At 63.4% G+C, this 18,848-nt stretch overlaps 2 protein-coding genes across 3 annotated transcripts; one reads left to right on the top strand and one right to left on the bottom strand.

The window, feature by feature from the left end:
* Positions 1-65: 65 nt before the first annotated feature.
* IL23A (interleukin 23 subunit alpha) lies at positions 66-1,586 on the bottom strand. The gene is made up of 4 exons (XM_053967314.1): positions 1,416-1,586; positions 1,048-1,146; positions 299-424; positions 66-206 (listed from the first exon to the last, which is right to left on the bottom strand). The coding sequence occupies exons 1-4, from the start codon at positions 1,584-1,586 to the stop codon at positions 66-68; spliced, it is 537 nt and encodes a 178-aa protein (XP_053823289.1).
* Positions 1,587-3,104: 1,518 nt separating this feature from the next.
* Positions 3,105-18,369, top strand: PAN2 (poly(A) specific ribonuclease subunit PAN2). 2 transcript variants are annotated; one of them, XM_053967428.1, is made up of 26 exons: positions 3,105-3,174; positions 4,343-4,629; positions 7,181-7,350; positions 7,545-7,665; positions 8,243-8,320; positions 8,413-8,680; positions 9,676-10,018; positions 10,879-10,975; positions 11,420-11,539; positions 11,664-11,783; positions 11,857-11,985; positions 12,112-12,311; positions 12,669-12,808; positions 13,069-13,175; positions 13,535-13,633; positions 14,048-14,124; positions 14,639-14,780; positions 14,953-15,090; positions 15,676-15,735; positions 15,812-15,902; positions 15,982-16,139; positions 16,244-16,387; positions 16,992-17,171; positions 17,285-17,378; positions 17,459-17,656; positions 18,118-18,369. In XM_053967428.1, exons 2-26 carry the CDS (start codon positions 4,357-4,359, stop codon positions 18,150-18,152), a joined length of 3,582 nt encoding a protein of 1,193 aa, XP_053823403.1. In that variant the 5' UTR covers positions 3,105-3,174; positions 4,343-4,356; the 3' UTR covers positions 18,153-18,369. The 2 variants fall into 2 exon arrangements, with proteins under 2 accessions (XP_053823403.1, XP_053823402.1); XM_053967427.1 differs by having other exon boundaries at positions 12,666-12,808.
* The last annotated feature ends 479 nt before the right edge of the window (positions 18,370-18,848 follow it).

Raw genomic sequence — 18,848 nt, 5'->3', positions numbered from 1 at the left:
GCATCATAAATAAACCCCTCGGAGAGGGGCAATAAATAGGGGGGGGGGGCGGTGTCCGGGGGCGCTCAGCGGGCGCTGTGGTTGAAGACGCGGCTCATGACGGCGGCGAAGGAGCGGAGCCGCTTCAGCGCCAGGTGCCGCTGGAGCGGCTGCTCCCAGACCTTGGTGGGGGCCAGGGGGTGCCGGGGGGGGCGGCCGTGCCCGTCCTGCGGGGACAGCGCGGTCAGGGCGGGGCTGAGGGGGTCCTGTGCGCCCGGCGCGGCTCCCCCGGGCCCCCTGCAAGCCCCCGGTTCCTCACCTGGACGTGGCGCAGCAGCTGCTCCATCGTGGTCTCCAGCTGGGGCTGGGGCTGGTCCCGGAAGATGTCGGAGCCCAGCAGGTCCCGGTAGTGCTGGAGCGCCTGGCGGATCCGGTGCAGGCAGCGCTGCGGGGGGTGGGGTGGGGTGAGATGGGGGTCCGGGACCCTGCCGGGACATCCCCACACCCACACCGGCATCCCGGGACCCCCGAGCACTCGTGGGAGCCACAGGCGCATCCCTCGGCATCGCTGGGACCCCTCTGGGACCTCCAAACGCAACCTTAGCACCCCCAAGACCCCCGGGCATCCCCAAGACCCCCCAAGTGCACCCCCCATCATCCCTGGGACCCCTCCGGGACCCCCAGGCACATCCTCAGCATCCCTGGGAGCTCCAGACACATTCCACAACATCCCCGGGCACCCCCGGGCACCCCTGGAACCCCAGAGAATCCCTTGGACCCCCCCCCCCCCGGACACATCTGGGAACCCCAAAGCACATCCCGTGGCGCTCCAGGTGTATCCCCCAGGACATTTTGGGGACCCCCCGGGTACATCCTTGGGACCCCCCAGGCAAACCCCAGAGCATCCCCGGACACCCCGGGACCCCCCAGGCAAACCCCAGCGTCATCCCCGAGCACCCCTGGGATGCCCAAGCGAACCCCCAGCATCCCGGGGGACCCCCCCCCGACCCCCGCAACCCCCTCGGTGACCCCGGCTGCCCCCCCCGGGCCCCCCGCAGCCCCCGGTACCGTGTGGTTGCTCTCCAGCGTCAGGGGGTCGCAGGCGTCGCTGCAGCGGATCCGGGGGGGCCAATTTTGGGGTTCCTCCTCCAGCAGCTGCATCCCCTCCTGGAGCAGCGATCGGTGCGGTCCACACGCGCCCGGTACCCCCCGGGGGGACACCGATCTCCCGGTCCCACCCCCGCCGCGATGCCCCCGCACCTCCCGTTGCTTCCCGAGCCCCCCGGTGCCCCCGTCGAGCACCCCCGGTGCCTTCGGCCGAGCTCCCCGGTGCTTCCCGAGACCTTCGGTGCCCCCGCCGAACCCCCCGGTGCTTCCCGAGCCCCCCGCTGTCCCCGGCCGAGCCCCCCGGTGCTTCCCGAGCCCCCCGCTCTCACCAGCACCGGGTGCGGCTCTCTGACGGTCCCCAGCAGCCGCGAGAGCTCCCGGGACAGGACCCTGCAGGCGGCCCAGTCCGGGCGGCGGAGCGGGGCCGGCGCCGGTGCCGCGGGAGGCGGCGGCAGCAGAGCGAGGAGCAGCCAGAGGCAGAGGCGGCGGAGCGGAGCCATCGGAGCTCGGTCTGTGCCGCCACCGGCGCCGCCACCGGGCTCTTATGGGGCGGCGGCAGGTGGGGAATCCCGGGGCAGGTGGCTCCCGCCCCTGCGACATCGCCGCCGCCTCCCCTCGAAAGCAGAACCGATACCGGGCCGGGGTCCCCGCGCTGCGCCCGCCGCACCGGGACGGGACGGGACGGGACGGGACGGGACGGGACGGGACAGGCAGGAAAACCCGGGGCAGTTCCTGGCGGGATGGGAGGCACCGGCACCGGCACCGGCACCGGCACCGGGGACGTCCCCTCGCTGCACCTGGGCTGCCCCGGCGGGCGCACCGGGGAGCCCGCGCTGTCACGGCGGTGGAGCCGCGGGTGCCGCGGTGTCCGAGCCGGTGCTCCCGGCTGTCCCCTCGCTGTCCCCTCGGTGCCGGGCCGGACCGGGCCGTGCCGCAATCTCGGCGGCCCCGACGGGGCGGCTCCGGCGCTTCCCGCCCCGCCCGCCGGGGCTGCCCCCGGCCTTCCCCGGCACCGGGCGCGCCGCGGGCACCGGGGCTGGGGCGGGGACACTGCCCGGAGCTCGGGACACTTGGGGACCTCGTGGGGCACTGAGGGACCCCGGGGGGTGCTGGAGGACAACGGGGACGGTGTGGGACAGGGTGGGACACCGAGGGACATTGGGGGACATTGAGGGACACTGAAGGACACTGAGGGACACCGGGGGACACTGAGGGACATTGAGGGACACCGTGGGTTGCCAGGAGAGTGCAAGGGACACTGAGGGACATTCGGGACACTGAGGGACCCAGTGGACACGGTGTGATACCAGGGGGCTGCGTGGGGCACTGGGGGGCATTTGGGGACACTTTAGGATCCTGTGGGGTGCCAAGGACACGTTGGGACCTCGTCGGGCACCGTGGGACCCCGTGGGGTGGCAGAGGACACCGGGGGACACCGGGGGACACCGTGACATGCCAGGGGACAGCGTGGGACGCTGGGACACTTGGGGACACTTTGGGATGCCGCGGGGTGCCAGGGGACAGCGGGGGACACTGAAGGGCATCTGGGGACACTTTGGGGACCCCACGGGGTGCCCGGGACATCGTGGGACCCCACTGCACGCTGTGGAGGAATGCCAAGGGACCGCGCGGGACACCGTGGGACACTTGGGGACACTTTGGGGACCCCGAGGGGTGCCAGACACCCGCGGGCACCGCGGGAAGCCCCGGGCTGCTCCGTGACACACCGTAGGCTCTCATAGGTGACCGGGCACGCTGCGTGACACCCGTAGCACCCCACAGGCCGGCAGCGCCCGGGGGTCCGAGAGGTGCCCGGGGGTTCCGGGACTCCCCCCGGGGCTCCCCCGCCGCGAACCAGCCGATTGCAGCCTTTTTGTCCCGTGCGCCGCCCCGTCCCGCCGCTCCGCTTAGTCCCGCCCCCCTCGGGCGCTGATTGGCCGGCGGCCCGGGGCGGGCCCGGTTTACCGGGCAGGGGGCGCGGTTGCCGTAGCGACGGCGGGAGCGGCCCCGGCCCCGGCCCGGCCGCGGCGGCGCAGCGGGACGAGCCCGGGAGCGCGGCCCCGGCGCGGCTCTGCCCGCGGCGGCTCGGTAAGGGCGGGCGCGGCGGGCTGTGGGTGGCGGCTCCGGGCTCGGTGAGCGCGGCCGCTCGGGCCGGGCCCCCGCCGTGCCCCGCCCGGCCCCGCCTGGCACTGCGGCCGCTGATACCGCCGATCCCGCCGGCGCCTTCGGTGTGGGCCCGCGGTGATAAAGGCGGCGGGTGCGGAGCTGGCCCGAAGCCCCGGGGGTGGGGCGGGGCGGGGCCCGGTTTGGCTCCCCGGGAGGCTGCCCGGTGCTCAGAGACAGTGCCCGGTGCCCGGTGCCACCTCCTGGGTGCCCAGGGACCCCTGCCCGGTGTCCTGGGACCCCTGCCCGGTACTCAGGCACCTGTGCCCGGTGCCCAGAGATCCCTGCCCGGTGCCCAGGGAACGTCCCTCAGTGTCCCTCAATGTCCCTCAGTGTCCCCAGCTGTCCCTAAATGTCCCATAGTGTCCCTCGGTGTCCCTGAGTGTCCCCGGGTGTCCCTGAGGGTCCCTCAGTGTCCCTCGGTGTCCCTCAGTGTCCCCAGCTGTCTCTGAGTGTCCCCGGGTGTCCCTCAGTGTCCCCGGCTGTCCCTGAGGGTCCCTCACTGTCCCTCAGTGTCCCTCAGTGTCCCTCGGTGTCCCTCAGTGTCCCCGGCTGTCCCTGAGGGTCTCTCAGTGTCCCTCACTGTCCCTCACTGTCCCTCGGTGTCCCTCCGTGTCCCTCGGTGTGCCTGGCTGTCTCTGAGTGTCCCTTGGTGTCCCCGGGTGTCCCTGAGGGTCCCTCACTGTCCCTCAGTGTCCCTCAGTGTCCCTCGGTGTCCCTCGGTGTCCCCAGCTATCTCTGAGTGTCCCCGGGTGTCCCTCACTGTCCCTCACTGTCCCTCGGTGTCCCTCGGTGTCCCTCGGTGTCCCCGGGTGTCCCTGAGGGTCTCTCACTGTCCCTCAGTGTCCCCGGCTGTCCCTCGGTGTCCCTCAATGTCCCTCGGTGTCCCTCACTGTCCCTCACTGTCCCTCGGTGTCCCTCGGTGTCCCTCGGTGTCCCTCAGTGTCCCTCAGTGTCCCTCACTGTCCCTCTCTGTCCCTCGGTGTCCCTCAGTGTCCCTCACTGTCCCTCACTGTCCCTCACTGTCCCTCGGTGTCCCTCGGTGTCCCCGGGTGTCCCTGAGCCGCCGCCCCGTTTCCCGTCCCCGCTCCAGGGCCGGGATCCACCATGAACTTCGAAGGGCTCGACCCCTCCCTGGCCGAGTTCGCGCCTCCCCTGCACCCCGCGCTGGAGCCGGTGCTGGACCCGCACCTGCCCCCCAGCCTGGTGGAGCTGGACCCCGAGGGGGTGTCCCTGGAGGGGCTCCCGGTGCCCGACCCGGTGCACCTGATGGAGGGCATGTACAGCGAGCTGCACACGGCCGTCTCCGAGGTCGGCGTGCCCGTCTCCGTGGCCCACTTCGACCTGCACGAGGAGATGCTGTGGGTCGGCAACCACGGCGTACGTGGGGAGGTGGTGGGAGGCTCTGGAGGGGTTTTGGGCAGCTCTGGAGGGGTTTTGGGCAGCTCTGGAGGGGTTTGGAGAGCTCTGGAGGGGGTTTGGGGAGGTCCTGGAGAGGTTCTGGGGAGCTCTGGAGGGGTTTGGGGAGCTCTGGAGGGGTTTGGAGAGCTCTGGAGGGGTTTGGGGAGGTCCTGGAGAGGTTCTGGGGAGCTCTGGAGGGGTTTGGGGAGCTCTGGAGGGGTTTGGGGAGCTCTGGAGGGGGTTTGGGGAGGTCCTGGAGAGGTTCTGGGGAGCTCTGGAGGGGTTTGGGGAGCTCTGGAGGGGTTTGGGGAGCTCTGGAGGGGGTTTGGGGAGGTCCTGGAGAGGTTCTGGGGAGCTCTGGAGGGGTTTGGGGAGCTCTGGAGGGGTTTGGGGAGCTCTGGAGGGGGTTTGGGGAGGTCCTGGAGAGGTTCTGGGCAGCTCTGGAGGGGTTTTGGGCAGCTCTGGAGGGGTTTGGGGAGCTCTGGAGGGGGTTTGGGGAGGTCCTGGAGAGGTTCTGGGGAGCTCTGGAGAGGTTTTCGGGAGCTCTGGAGAAGTTTTCGGGAGCTCTGGAGGGGTTTTGGGCAGCTCTGGAGGGGTTTTGGGGAGCTCTGGAGGGGTTTGGGGAGGTCCTGGAGAGGTTCTGGGGAGCTCTGGAGGGGTTTTGGGAAGGGTTTGGGAAGGTCTGGGGAGGATTTGGGATGGTTTTGGGAGGTTCTGGAGAGGTTTTGGGCAGCTCTGGAGGGGTTTGGGGGGCTCTGGAGGGGTTTGGGGGGCTCTGGAGGGCTTTTGGGGAGCTCTGGAGGGGGTTTGGGGAGCTCTGGAGGGCTTTTGGGAAAGGTTTGGGAAGGTCTGGAGAGGATTTGGGATGGTTTTGGGAGGTTCTGGAGGGGTTTTGGGGAGCTCTGGGGAGGTTTTGGGAAGGTTTTGGGAAGCTCTGGGAAGGTTTTGGGAAGGCCTGGAGATGTTTTGGGAGTTCTGGAGAGGTTTTGGGGAGCTCTGGGAAGGTTTTGGAAAGCTCTGGGGAGGATTTCAGGAAGCTCTGGGAAGGTTTTGGGGTTTGTTGGAGTCATGGGATGGAAAGGGAGAAGAAAACTCATCCAGTGATGCCTGGAGAGGTTCCCTAGAACAGAGGCTAGCCAGAGTTGAAGGATAAATGAAATTATTTATTGAAAAGCCTTCAAAGGTGCACCTTGGGCACGCAGAGCCCACACCCAGGTGGGATGAAAACCCACAAGATTTTCAGCCAGATAAGAGTTTGGTCTATTTGCATATCAGAGTTTAATTGTCCAATTACACCTTCAGGTAATTCAGTCACATTCCCCCAGTTTGCTCCCCACAATTCACTTTTTGTTTGCATTTTTCAGGGCCTGAGACAGTCAGGTGTCCTTGAGTGTCAGGCCTAGAGAGGAACTGTTTTGTCTGAGTAAAAAAGCAGCTGACAGGCTGTGAAGTTTTAGAGTTACACCCTAAAGCAGTCACTGATCTGGAAAATAAAAAACTCAAACTTAATTTGAGTTAAAACTCAAAATTAACATCACCTGTTCCACCACCCTGCCATGGCCTCCCACCAGCCCAGCCTGCTCCATCCAACCTGGCCTTGCACACTCCCAAGGATTGGGAATCTTCTGGGAAATCCATTCCAGCACCTCAGAGGGAGGGGTTTCTTCCCAAAATCCTGTCTAACCCCACCTTGTGTCACTGTGGAGCCGTTCTCCCCTGTCCTGGTGCTCCTTGCTGATGTCCCAAGTCCATCTCCAGCTCTCTTGGAGCCCCTTTAGCCACAGGAAGGACTCCAAGGTCTCCACACTCATCCCATTCCTTGTCCTTCCACTACCCCAGGGTGCTCCCAGCCCTGTCCAACCTGGCCCTGGACACTTCCAGGGGCAACCACAGCTTCTCCGCGAGATCCATTCCAACACCTCACCATCCTCCCAAGGGAGGAATTTCACCCCTCTATCCCATCTAAATCTCCTCTTTTGGTTTAAAACCTTTCCCCTTTGATCTGTCCTTGTAAATTCTCGGAGCACAAACCTCTCACTGCTTCCCCTATCACTGCTGTGGGGTCGTGTGGGGATTTTTTATTTATCCAGGGAAAAGCCTGAGCTGCTTCTCTGGTTTGGAGCACCCAGGAGTGCCAGGAATGCTCCCATAACCTGGAAAAGCCTAACCCATAACCTGGGGTTATGGGGTTAATGGGTTTTGGGGTTAATGAGTTATGGGTTATGGGAAAACCCCCATAACCTGGATCTGACAGAGGATGAAGTGAGGCTCGGCTGTGTCACACCCACTGGGACACGGGGTTGTGACATCCCTGTCCCCTCTGCTTTCAGGGCTCAGGGGATGTCTTGGGACTTTTTATTTATCCAGGGAAAAGCCTGAGCTGCCTTCCCTGGTTCGGAGCACCCAGGAGTGCCAGGAATGCCCCCATAACCTGGAAAATCCAGGATCTGGCAGAGGACGAAGCGAGGCTCGGCTGTGTCACACCCACCAGGACAGGGGGTTGTGACATCCCTGTCCCCTCTGCTTCCAGGGCCACGCCACCTCCTTCTTCGGGCCCACGCTGGAGCGCTACTCCTCCTTCCAGGTGAACAGCAGCGACGACATCCGCCAGATCCAGAGCCTGGAGAACGGCGTCCTCTTCCTCACCAAAACCAACCTCAAGTACCTGTCCCGGGGCGGCCTCATCATTTTCGACTACCTGTGAGTGCTCCTGGCCCCTCCAGCCCTTCCCTGATCCCTCCAGGGGCTGGGCAGGGTCTCAGGGGTCTCAGGGTCTCAGGGCTGTCAGGGTGTCAGGGGTCTCAGGGTCTCAGGGCTGTCAGGGCTGTCAGGATCTCTGGGGTCTCAGGGTCTCTGGGGTCTCAGGGGTCTCAGGGTGTTCTGCCTGTCCCCAGCATGGATGAATCCGAGGACATGCACAGCCTCCTGCTGACGGACAACAACACCCTGCTGGTGGCCGGGCTGCAGAACCACGTCCTGGAGATGGACCTCAACACCGTCCAGGAGACGCAGAAGGTGTGGCAGGGCCCGGGGCTGCTCCCTGGAGCTTTGCTCTGGGATTCTTCCCTGCTCTTCCCTGCTGTTCCCTGCTCTCATCCCTGCTCTTCCCTGCTCATCTCTGCTTTCTTCCCTGCTCTTCTCTGCTCTTCCCTGCTCTTCCCTGCTCTTCCCTGCTCTTCCCTGCTCTCTTTCCTGCTCTTTCCTGCTCTTTCCTGCTCTCATCCCTGCTCTCATCCCTGCTCGCATCCCTGCTCGCATCCCTGCTCGCATCCCTGCTCGCATCCCTGCCCAGTCCTGCTCATCCCTGCTCATCCCTGCTGTTCCCTGCTCATCCCTGCTGTTCCCTGCTCATCCCTGCTGTTCCCTGCTCATCCCTGCTCATCCCTGCTCTTCCCTGCTCATCCTTGCTCTCTGCTCATCCCTGCTCTTCCCTGCTGTTCCCTGCTCATCCCTGCTGTTCCCTGCTCATCCCTGCTCATCCCTGCTCATCCCTGCTCATCCCTGCTCATCCCTGCTCATCCCTGCTCTTCCCTGCTCTTCCCTGCTCATCCTTGCTCTCTGCTCATCCCTGCTCTTCCCACCTCTCTCCCAGTACACCGTGGAGGTGCCTGGCATCACCATCATGAGGCAATCCAACCGCTTCTTCTTCTGCGGGCACACCTCGGGCAAGGTAACGCCTGTGCAGGGGGAGAAATCCCAGAATTTGGGCTCTTCCCAGAGCTCCAGAGGCTGGGTGGCCACGGCCAGGACGTCCCCTCGCAGGTGTCCCTGCGTGACCTGCGCACCTTCGTGGTGGAGCACGAGTTCGACGCCCACTCCGGGAGCTTGTCGGACTTCGACGTGCACGGCAACCTGCTGGTGACCTGTGGCTTCTCCAGCCGCATGAACGGCCTGGCCTGCGACCGCTTCCTCAAGGTCTACGACCTGCGCATGATGAGGGCCACCACCCCCCTGCAGGTCCACATCGACCCCTTCTTCCTCCGCTTCATCCCCACCTACACCTCCCGCCTGGCCATCATCTCCCAGACAGGTGCGGGGAGCTCCGGTCACGCTGTGGGTGACGCTTCCATCGAGGTTTAAGAATTCTCTACGAATCCATTTGCCACATGTGGGGACGGTCCTGGTGTCCCCAAGTTCAGGGTTGGGTCCTGTGGGATTCAGGCTGGAGCAGAGGAGGATGAGGGAGAGCTCACAACTTCCTCACTTTGCTTTCTGGGATGGTGACAGGACCCGAGGGAATGGCTGGAGCTGTGTCAGAAGGGGTTTAGATGGGATTTTGGGAAAAGATGCTTCCTCCAGAGAGTGGTTGGGCACTGAACAGGCTCTTGGTCATGGTCCCAGGGCTGCCAGAGCTCCAGGAGTGTTTGGGCAGTGCTCTCAGGCACAGGGTGGGATTTTGGAGCGTTCTGTGCAAGGACAGGAGTTGGACTTTCATCCTTGTGGGTCTCTTGCAGCTCAGGGTATTCCATGATTCCAGAGACCAGAGAGTGTTTGGACAATGCTCTCAAGTCCTTAACGCTCTCAGGTGTTGGGATTTGGGGATTTGAGGAATTTTTGGGTGGACAGGAGTTGGACTTCAACCCTTGAGGGTTCCTTTTAGCTGAGGATATTTCATAATTCCATAGGCCAGGGAGTGTTTGGACAGTGCTCTCAGGTGTTGGGATTTGGGGACTGGAGAAGTTTTGGGCTTGTCCTCTGCTGGGCCAGGAGTTGGACTCAGTGATCCTTGTGAGTTTTTCTTCAGCTCAGGATATTCCATCATTTGAGAGGTCAGGGAGTGTTTGGACACCACTCTCAGGTGTTGGGATTTGGGGACTGGAGAAATTTTGGGCTTGTCCTACTCAGGACCAGGAGCTGAACTTTGATCCTTGCAGGTCCCTTCCCACTCAGGACGTTCCACGACGCTTGTCCACGTGCTGTTGTCCCACATCCAGCCACTTCCAGTGGCGTGACACCTGCGTGCCACCACATCCTGACTCCCAGCCACCCCCAATGCCACATTGCCCCACTTTTCCCTCCCCCCAGGCCAGTGCCAGTTCTGCGAGCCCACCGGGCTGGCCAACCCCGCCGACATCTTCCACGTCAACACCGTGGGGCCGCTCATCATGACCTTCGACGTGTCGGCCAGCAAGCAGGCGCTGGCCTTCGGCGACTCCGAGGGCTGCGTCCACCTCTGGGCCGACTCCCCGGAGGTCACTTTCAACGCCTACTCCCGGGAGACCGACTTTGCCCTGCCCTGCATGGTGGACACGCTGCCACACCTGGACTGGAACCAGGACCTGGTGCCGCTGTCGCTGATCCCGGTGCCGCTGACCAGCGACGCGCTGCTCTCCGACTGGCCGGCCGCCAACTCCGCCCCGGCGCCGCGGTAATTCCCTAATCCCCGGTGAAAGAACACGGGAAAGGCTGGCTCTGGAGAGTCCCTCTCTTTCCTCATGCCTGGAGTGGCTACCTAGAACAGAGGGTAGAGGAAATGAAAAGGAGGTGCTTATTGAAGGCCTTCAATAGGTGCACCTTGGGCGGTCAAAGCCTCCCAGAGGCTACGCCCAAGATGTTGGTCATGAGTTTTTCACACTTTTATAAGTTTGGTGTATTTACATACCAGGAGTTAATCCTCCAATTACAGCCTCGGGTAATGGAGTTATTTACTCCAATTACAGCCTCAGGTAATGGAGTTATTTACTCCAATTACAGCCTCAGGTAGTGGAGTTACTTACTCCAAGTTTACCCCCCCTCAATTCGCTGTTGTTTACATCTCTGGGAGCTTGAGACAGTCAGGTGTCCTTGAGTTTCAGAGAGGAATTGTTTCATAAAATGGAAGAACAGCAGGCTGTGGAGTTGTAGAGTTACACACTAAAGCAGTACAGGGTCTGAAAAATAGAAAAGCTAAATCCTAAGGCATCATTCCTGCTTGCCTGTGAAACACCAGATGAGTTCCCTGCAGTGAAGGTGTGACTGGGCAGGTGTGAGGATGCTGGGACATGGTCCAACCTCCCTCCCTCCCACTCCCAGTGGGATCCTGGCTCTGCTCTGCCCCTGTGGGATCTCCTTTTCCCTCTTCCTACCCCCAGCACCCCCGTGCTCAGCGCTGCTGCCCCGGCACGTCCCTCGTTGGGATGGGAAATGAACATGGGGAGGGGGGAACGCTCTGGACCACCCTCAGGGTGGGTCTCTGAGCACCCCCTGGGTGGGTGGGAGATGCTGCTCTGAGTCAGGGGGTGTTTCCAGGCGAGCCCCCCCGGTGGATCCCGAGATCCTGCGCACCATGAAGAAGGTGGGATTCATTGGCTACGCCCCAAACCCCAGGACCAAGCTCCGTAACCAGGTACCCAGTCCCAGGAGGGGATTTTGGGAGGGTGGAGCTCTCTGCATGCTGAGGGATCCCCGAGGTTCCAGGACAAGAGGTGGAATTCCCTTGGGATGGTGCAGGTGTAGTTTGGAGGTGGCAGCTTCTCCTGAGCAGAGAAAGGGATGGAGTTTTCCCAGTTCCATCCCTCCGTGGCTCTGTGGGCAGGGGAGGTCTGAGCTGTTGGGAGATTCATGGCACGTCCCTCACCCTTGGGAAAACACTGCCCTGTGCTTTCCCAGAGTGACAAATCCCTGCGAGCAGGAAGGTGTGGAGGCCTCGTGCAGGTCCAGGGAGGGCCCCACTCCAATCTGGTGGATCCCTTTGCTCATTCAGGGAGGCAGGAAAGCCCGGGAGTTGCTTGTGGGGTTTCTCCCCACCTCAGGGTTCAGCTGCTCACCCCTTCTCTCTCCCTGCTCGAAGATTCCTTACCGGTTAAAGGAGATGGACAACGAGTTTGACAACTTCAGCCAAGTCCCCGAGTCCCCGATCGGGCGTGAGGAGGAGCCACACCTCTACAGGGTGGCCAAGAAGTACAGGAAGGTGGTGGCCTTGGGGGGCTGCCCTGGGCACGGTGGGGAAAAGGCTCTGTGGGGAGCACCGGGGGTCCCACGGGGGTCCCGTGGCGTGGGGAGGTGTTTGTTTCACCTGCCACGTCTCTGCTCAGGTCACCATCAAATACTCCAAGCTGGGGCTGGAGGATTTTGACTTCAAGCATTACAACAAGACGCTGTTTGCGGGGCTGGAGCCTCACATTCCCAACGCCTACTGCAACTGCATGATCCAGGTGGGAGCTGCCCCAGTCCCACCCAGACCCCCGTGGCCCCCCAGAGCCCCCCTGACTGCTGGCTCTCTACCAGGTGCTGTATTTCCTGGAGCCAGTCCGCTGCCTGGTCCAGAACCACCTGTGCCAGAAGGAATTCTGCCTGGGCTGCGAGCTGGGCTTGCTCTTCCACATGCTGGACCTGTCCCGAGGAGACCCCTGCCAGGTCCGTGCTGGGCTGGGCTGCCCAGGAGGGTCATGAGGACGGCAGAGGAACGGGAGTGGTGCTGGGCAGGCAGATGGAAACTCCTGTCACTTGACCTCGGTGACATTGCTCTTGCTCCATCCCCAGGGAAGCAACTTTCTGCGGGCTTTCCGCACGATCCCGGAGGCGTCGGCGCTGGGTTTGATCCTGGCAGACTCAGACGAGGCCACGGGGAAGGTGAACCTGGGGCGGCTGATTCAGAGCTGGAACCGTTTCATCCTGACTCAGCTGCACCAGGAAACCCAGGAGCAGGAGGGACCCCAGGCCTACCGGGGGGCTGGCAGCAGGTGAGGCCCTGGCATGGGGATGGGACAGGGAATGAGCCAGCTGGGGAGGGGGACTGGTCACCAGAGACCCCACCCATCCCTCGGGAAGTTTTCTTGCCACTCATGCCCTGAGGGACTCATTAGAGCTGCAGCTCCCCTCATATTTGAACCCTGTGCTGAACCTCTGCCCTCCTAAAACCTGTTTGGAGGCTTGAGGCTTTACAGAGGACACCAGCTGAGGGGCTTGGAAGGTTGGGACTGCTCAGATGGCTGATTCCCCGAAATCTGCTGGAATTTGGGAGCTGGCCCTGTGCAGCCTGAGCTGTGGGTCCCCAGCTTAGGGATCTCTGCTGATCCCAGTGCTGTTTTTTCCAGCAGCTTTGGCTCCTCGGGGGACTCTGTCATCGGGCAGCTGTTCAGCTGTGAGATGGAGAACTGCAGCATGTGCCGCTGTGGGAAGGAGACTGTCCGTGTGTCCTCCACGCTGCTCTTCACCCTCTCCTACCCCGACAGCATGGGTAACAGCAGGGCCCAGCCCCCTCAGCTGGGTGGGGTTTGTTATCCACGATTTTTCCAGCTGGAACACACCCACAGCCAGGAGCTGCCTCAGCTCCAGGGGTGGGTTTCCAACCAGCCCAGCTTTTGGCTTCAGAAAGATACTTTTGGGGCTTGACCTTCTGGCTGGTGGTTGCGAGGAAAACCCCAGAGGTTTGGCTGAGCTCAGCTGGTCAAGGTTTGTGTGTTGGGGAGGTGACGTTATTCTCCTTTCTCCCTCCAGAAAAACCAGCCAAGGATTACGAGTTCGCTCAAATTTTAAAGCGCAGCATCTGCTTGGAGCAGAACACGCAAGCCTGGTGTGAGAACTGTGAGAAATACCAGCCCACGGTGAGCCTGGCATGGGGGGACAGGCACGAGGGGCTGTGGGACACGGGCCCGAGGGGGGCAGTTTCTCCTTGAGTCACCGGGGAACCTCCTGAGCGGATGCCAGAGATTCGGTTCCTGGCCCGGCTGGCAGCCATGGGGTATTTCCTGGGCTCTGTGAATTCCTCTCGCAGGGGCAAGGATTCAGCAGGGAGAAACAACCCCCCAGGAGCTGCTGGAGCAGCTCTGTTGTCCTGGAAGTGCCCCCAGGACTGCAGCCAGGCAGGGGAGGAAGCGCTGCAGGCCAAGGCGTTGGCGGATGTCCCAAATCCCGCTCGGAGCCTCTCCAGGGCTCTCATTCCCATCTCCCCCTCTCCCCGCAGGTGCAGACCCGGAACATCCGCTGCCTGCCAGACGTGCTGGTCATTAACTGTGAGGTGAACAGCTCCAAGGAGGCAGATTTCTGGAAGACACAGGCTGAGGTGGGGGAGACACTCCGGGGCCGGTTGTCCCGGCACGCGGGGGTTGCGGTGCCCGGCCCCGCCGAGGTTTTCACTCTGCTCTCGCTGTCTCTGGCCTCTCTCCCTCCACCTGAGCCGTGCTCACAGAGGACCTGGTGCAGTTGGGTCATGCCTGGGGCATGGTCCGTGCCCGTGGAGTTGGAAAAGACAAGATCTCCTGGCGTGGCAGAGCTGAAGGGACTGCAGGAGTGACTTTGTCCTTCCCCCGCCCCCTCTGAGAGCACCAAGGCAGTGACCTTGGGACATCGGGTTTCCCTTGCTTTTTCCCTGTCACCAATGTTAATATCCCTGTCTTTTCCCTGCTCCTGGCCTGGCTGTCACCCACAGGGCTGGCCTGTCACCGTGTGCTGACGCTTGCCTGTGTTTCGTTGCCAGTATTCCTTTCAGAAAGCCATGATGAAGAGAGGAGGCTTTGACATCACCAAGGGAAAGGAGATCTCTCTTGGAGAGTGGTAGGTGACTGTGCAGGAGGAATTTCTTCATGGAAAGAGTTTGGACCTGCCCAGGGAGGTGGCGGAGTCACCATCCCTGGAGGTGTCCAAGGAATGACTGGATGTGGCACTCTGGTCTGGGTGACAAGGTGGGGATTGGCCAGAGGTTGGACTTGATGGCCTTGGAAAGCTTTTCCAACCTCAAGGATTCTGGGATTCTCTTCCTGGGGTGGCATCTCTGAGCAGTGACACCTCCTGAGTGATTCTCTGGGCTATTTCTCATGTAAATAATGTTAATTTGATAACCTGCCTGTCTGAGGCTGCACCACATCCCCTTTGTCACCCACCTCGTGCCCCTTTTGTAACTGACAAAAGCCCCAAAACCACATTGGCTGAGCACCTCTCCCAGAGTCCTGCTCCAGGCAGCTCCAGCTTCCCACAGAAATGTCAGGAATCGGCTGGAGAGCAGGTGGGTGGGAGTCCTGGCCTGGGTGACATCTCCCTCCAGCTCAGCTTTCCATGATTCCCCGTGCAGGAAGGATCTGGGAAACCCTGACACAGGGCATTCGTATCCTTCCGTGGAGGAACTGAAGAACATTTGGATCCCTCACGCCATCAAGATGAGGTTGACCAAGAGCAAAGAGCTCGACGTGAGCAACTGGAGCGAGACTGATGAGGTAAAGTGACAGAATCGCCGTGGGTGAAGTGACAGAGGCACGTGGGGCTGTGGGAGCAGAGCTGCCTCAGAACCACTTTCTGCTGAGAGATGATGAGGAGATAACTCAGGGGAGCACGGAAATGTCCGGGCTGGTGGTTTGGGGGCTCGGACGTTCCCGGTTCCTCCTGCAGCTGAGCCCAACGGACGACCCCGAGTCCGTGTACATCTACGACCTCATGGCCACCGTTGTCCACATCCTGGATTCCCGCACTGGGGGCAGCCTGGTGGGGCACATCAAGGTGGGAGAGACCTACCACCAGCGGAAGGAGGTGAGACCCTGCGGGACCCCCACGGTACCCACCGGCTCCCGGGAGCCCCCCGAGGGGGATCTGTCATTCCCGGGTTTCTCAGCCAAGCGTGGAGGGTTTGGCTGAACGTGCCAAGAGCTGCTGGGGCCCCTCACGGGGAGGGAAGGGTTCTTCCCTCTTCCCACACCCACTCAGACTGGTTCCTCCTGGCCACGGGCACCGTGCCAGCTTGTCCTCGTACTTCCAGGTAAGGGCAGGGACGTCATCTCCCTTCCCGAGGAAAGGGCTCGTCTGGGCAGTCCTGGTTTCTGCTGGAGATGCCCAAGGCAGGAATTCCCAGAGTGTGTCAAGGCTCCATCCCTGTCTCTTATCTCTTGCATCTCCCTGGAGTTTTGCTCGGGAGCTGGGCAGAGCCCGGAGCCCGTCCAGCCCAATCCTTTCTCGTCCTCTGTCACCACCCAGGGCAGCAGGGATTTCCCCACCGTGTCCCAGGAAGGGCGGGGGTTCCCACATGGCGCCGTCACACCCTCCTTTCCCTGGTAACTGGGCAGAGGAGTCACCCTCTCTGGCCTGGGGGGGCCCCTAAGGCTGTGCCTTTCCCCCCAGGGAGTCACACACCAGCAGTGGTACCTCTTCAACGACTTCCTCATCGAGCCCGTGGACAAGGTGAGCGCCGAGGTGACACCGTGGCCACCCCGTGGAGCCACCCGGGCTTCCCCTGACCGTCCCCCATCCCCTGCAGTGCGAGGCTGTGCAGTTTGACATGAGCTGGAAGGTGCCAGCCATCCTCTACTACGCCCGGAGGAACCTCAACTCCAAGTACAACCTCGTCAGTGAGTGCCCGGCGTGGAAGTGGCGGCGGGGCCGGCGCCGCCGCGGCACCGCTGAGCTCCTTCCCCTTTCCCTGCGCAGTCAAGAACCCCATCGAGGCCAGTGTCCTGCTGGCCGAGGCCTCGCTGGCCCGCAAGCAGCGCAAGTGCCACGCCACCTTCATCCCCCTCATGCTGAACGAGATGCCCCAGGCCGGAGACCTGGTGGGGCTGGACGCCGAGTTCGTCACGCTGAACGAGGTGGGGGAGCCCTGGGGCTGGGGACAGGGGGGACAGGGGGGTCAGGGCACAGGGATGGCCCCTCTGGGGCTGTTGGTCACCACGTGTCGTGTCCTTGGTGGCAGGAGGAGGCTGAGCTGCGCAGTGATGGCACCAAGTCCACCATCAAGCCCAGCCAGATGTCGGTGGCCCGGATCACCTGCGTGCGTGGGCAGGGCCCCAACGAGGGCGTCCCCTTCATCGATGACTACATCTCCACCCAGGAACAGGTATGGGGGCCCACCTGGCCTCACGCAGCTCCCCAGGCCCCCAGGAGGGACATGGGCCTGCTCTACAGGTGACAGTGACCTCATGTGGGCCCCTGTGTTCTCCATGATGACCTCACTTGGACACCTGGCTGTTCTCCATGGTGATCTCATCTGGGCACCTGTGTTTTCCATGGTGACCTCATCTGGGTGCCTGTGTTCTCCATGATGACCTCACCTGGACACCTGAGTGCTCCCCATGAACTCCTCTGTCCTCTATGGTGACCATATTTGGACACCTGGGTGCTCCCCATGGACACCTTGGTGCACCCTATGGACACCTGGCTGTTCTCCAGGGACTCCTTTGTCCCCTTTGGTGACCTTACCTGGACTCCTGTGTTCTCCATGGTGACCTCACTCGGACATCCACCCACCTGGGTGCTGACCATGAACACCTGGGTGTTCCTCTGTGTCCTCTGTGGTGACCTCACCTGAACTCCCATGTCCTCACTTGGACACCTCTGTGCTCCATGGTCACCTGGGGCTGTTGTCCTGCAACAACCAGAACTGGGGAGGGGGCAGAGCCCCTGGGCCCTGCAGCCCCCTCCAGGTGCCCTGGTCTCCACAGGTGGTGGATTACCTGACCCAGTACTCCGGGATCAAGCCAGGAGACCTGGATGCCAAGATCTCCTCCAAGCACCTGACCACCCTCAAATCCACTTACCTGAAGCTGCGTTTCCTCATCGACGTGGGCGTCAAGTTCGTGGGCCACGGGCTGCAGAAGGACTTCCGTGTCATCAACCTGATGGTGACGGCCTGACCCCCTCCCTGGCCACGGTGGGGGGCTGGGGTGGGGCTGGGAGGGGTCGGGCCGGGTCCCTGCCCCCCTGCCCCGGCAGCAGGACGCTGTCCCCTCCCCAGGTGCCCAAGGACCAGGTGATCGACACCGTGTACCTGTTCCACATCCCGAGGAAGAGGATGATCTCCCTGCGCTTCCTCGCCTGGTACTTCCTGGGTCGGTAACCGAGCTCTGGGATCCGGGAAGGCGTGGAGCCCCCCGAGGGTCCCCCCGCTGAGCCAGGGGTGTCCCCGCAGACCTGAAGATCCAGGGGGAGACCCACGACAGCATCGAGGACGCGCGGACGGCGCTGCAGCTCTACCGCAAGTACCTGGAGCTGAGCCCGCAGGGCTCGGAGCCCGAGGAGTTCCGGAAGGTGCTCAAGGGGCTCTACGAGAAGGGCCGCAAGCTGGACTGGAAGGTGCCCGAGCCCGACAGCCAGAGCAGCCCCAAGCGTAAGATGTCACCGCCGACCCCTCCCCGTGTCCCCTGTCCCCTCCCCGTGCCCCTCTCACCCCGGTGTCCCTTCTCACCCCACCGTGTCCCCACAGATGGGGCTGCGTTCCCCCCTGTCCCCTCTCCCCCCTCCCTATGTCCCCTCTCACCCCCATGTCCCCTCTCCCCTCCCCGTGTCCCCTCTCCCCCCGGTGTCTCCTCTCCTCCTGGTGTCCCCTCTCCTCCCGGTGTCCCTTCTCCGTGTCCCCTCTCCTCCCAGTGTCCCCTCTCACCCCCGTGTCCCCTCTCCCCCCGGTGTCCCCTCTCCCCCTGGTGTCCCCTCTCCTCCCGGTGTCCCTTCTCCGTGTCCCCTCTACCCCTGCCATGTCCCCTCTCCCCCGGGTGTCCCCTCTCCTCCCGGTGTCCCTTCTCCGTGTCCCCTCTCACCCCCGTGTCCCCTCTCCCCCCGGTGTCCCCGCAGACGGGGCCGTGTTCCCCCCGGTGCTGGCCCTGTGACCGGAGCCGCCGCGAGGAGCAGCGCCGGGAGAGGCGATCACGCGTGGAACTGGAACCAGCAGCGGGGCCGGGGCTGTCCCCGACCCGCCCGACCCCCGCCCCGGGCCCGGCGCCCCGGGGCTCCCCTTTCCCTGCCGGTACCGGGAAGCACTGCCCTCCCTCGCCCCGCTCGCCCGCCGGACCGGGCGCCCTCATAAAGCAGCCTCGGACCCCCGTGCGAGCGTGTCCTCCTTGGCTCCGGGGGGCGGGACCGGCACCGGGACCGGGGGCACGGCGGTGCCGGGATTGGGGCCGGGAGCGCGGCACGGAGGAGCCGGACCGGAACCGGGACAGGACGGGAAGTCCGGGACCGGGCACAGAGCAAGAAGCGGGGCTGGCACCGGGGACAGGGCAGGAATGACCGGGACCGGGGCTGGGAGCGGGGACATGGTGCAGCGGAGCCAGTCCGGGGCTGGCACCGGGGATACGGCAGGGACCGGATTCGGAACGGGACCAGCACCGGGGCACGGCGGGACGGATCCGGGCCCGGGCACAGACGAGGCTGGCACCGGGAATACGGCAGGAAGGACCAAGGTTCGGGTCGGTGTTCAGACCGGGGGCACGGCGGGACGGACCGGGACCGGACCGGGAGCGCGGCAGGACGGACCCGGCCCAGGTTCGGTCCGGGGCTCAGACCGGGGGCACGGCGGGACGGAC

Source organism: Vidua chalybeata, chromosome 30 (assembly GCF_026979565.1).
Source record: "Vidua chalybeata isolate OUT-0048 chromosome 30, bVidCha1 merged haplotype, whole genome shotgun sequence".
NCBI classification, from domain to species: domain Eukaryota; kingdom Metazoa; phylum Chordata; class Aves; order Passeriformes; family Viduidae; genus Vidua; species Vidua chalybeata.
The sequence above is the reverse complement of the archived record's forward strand: the minus strand, read 5'-3'. Positions and strand labels throughout refer to the sequence as shown.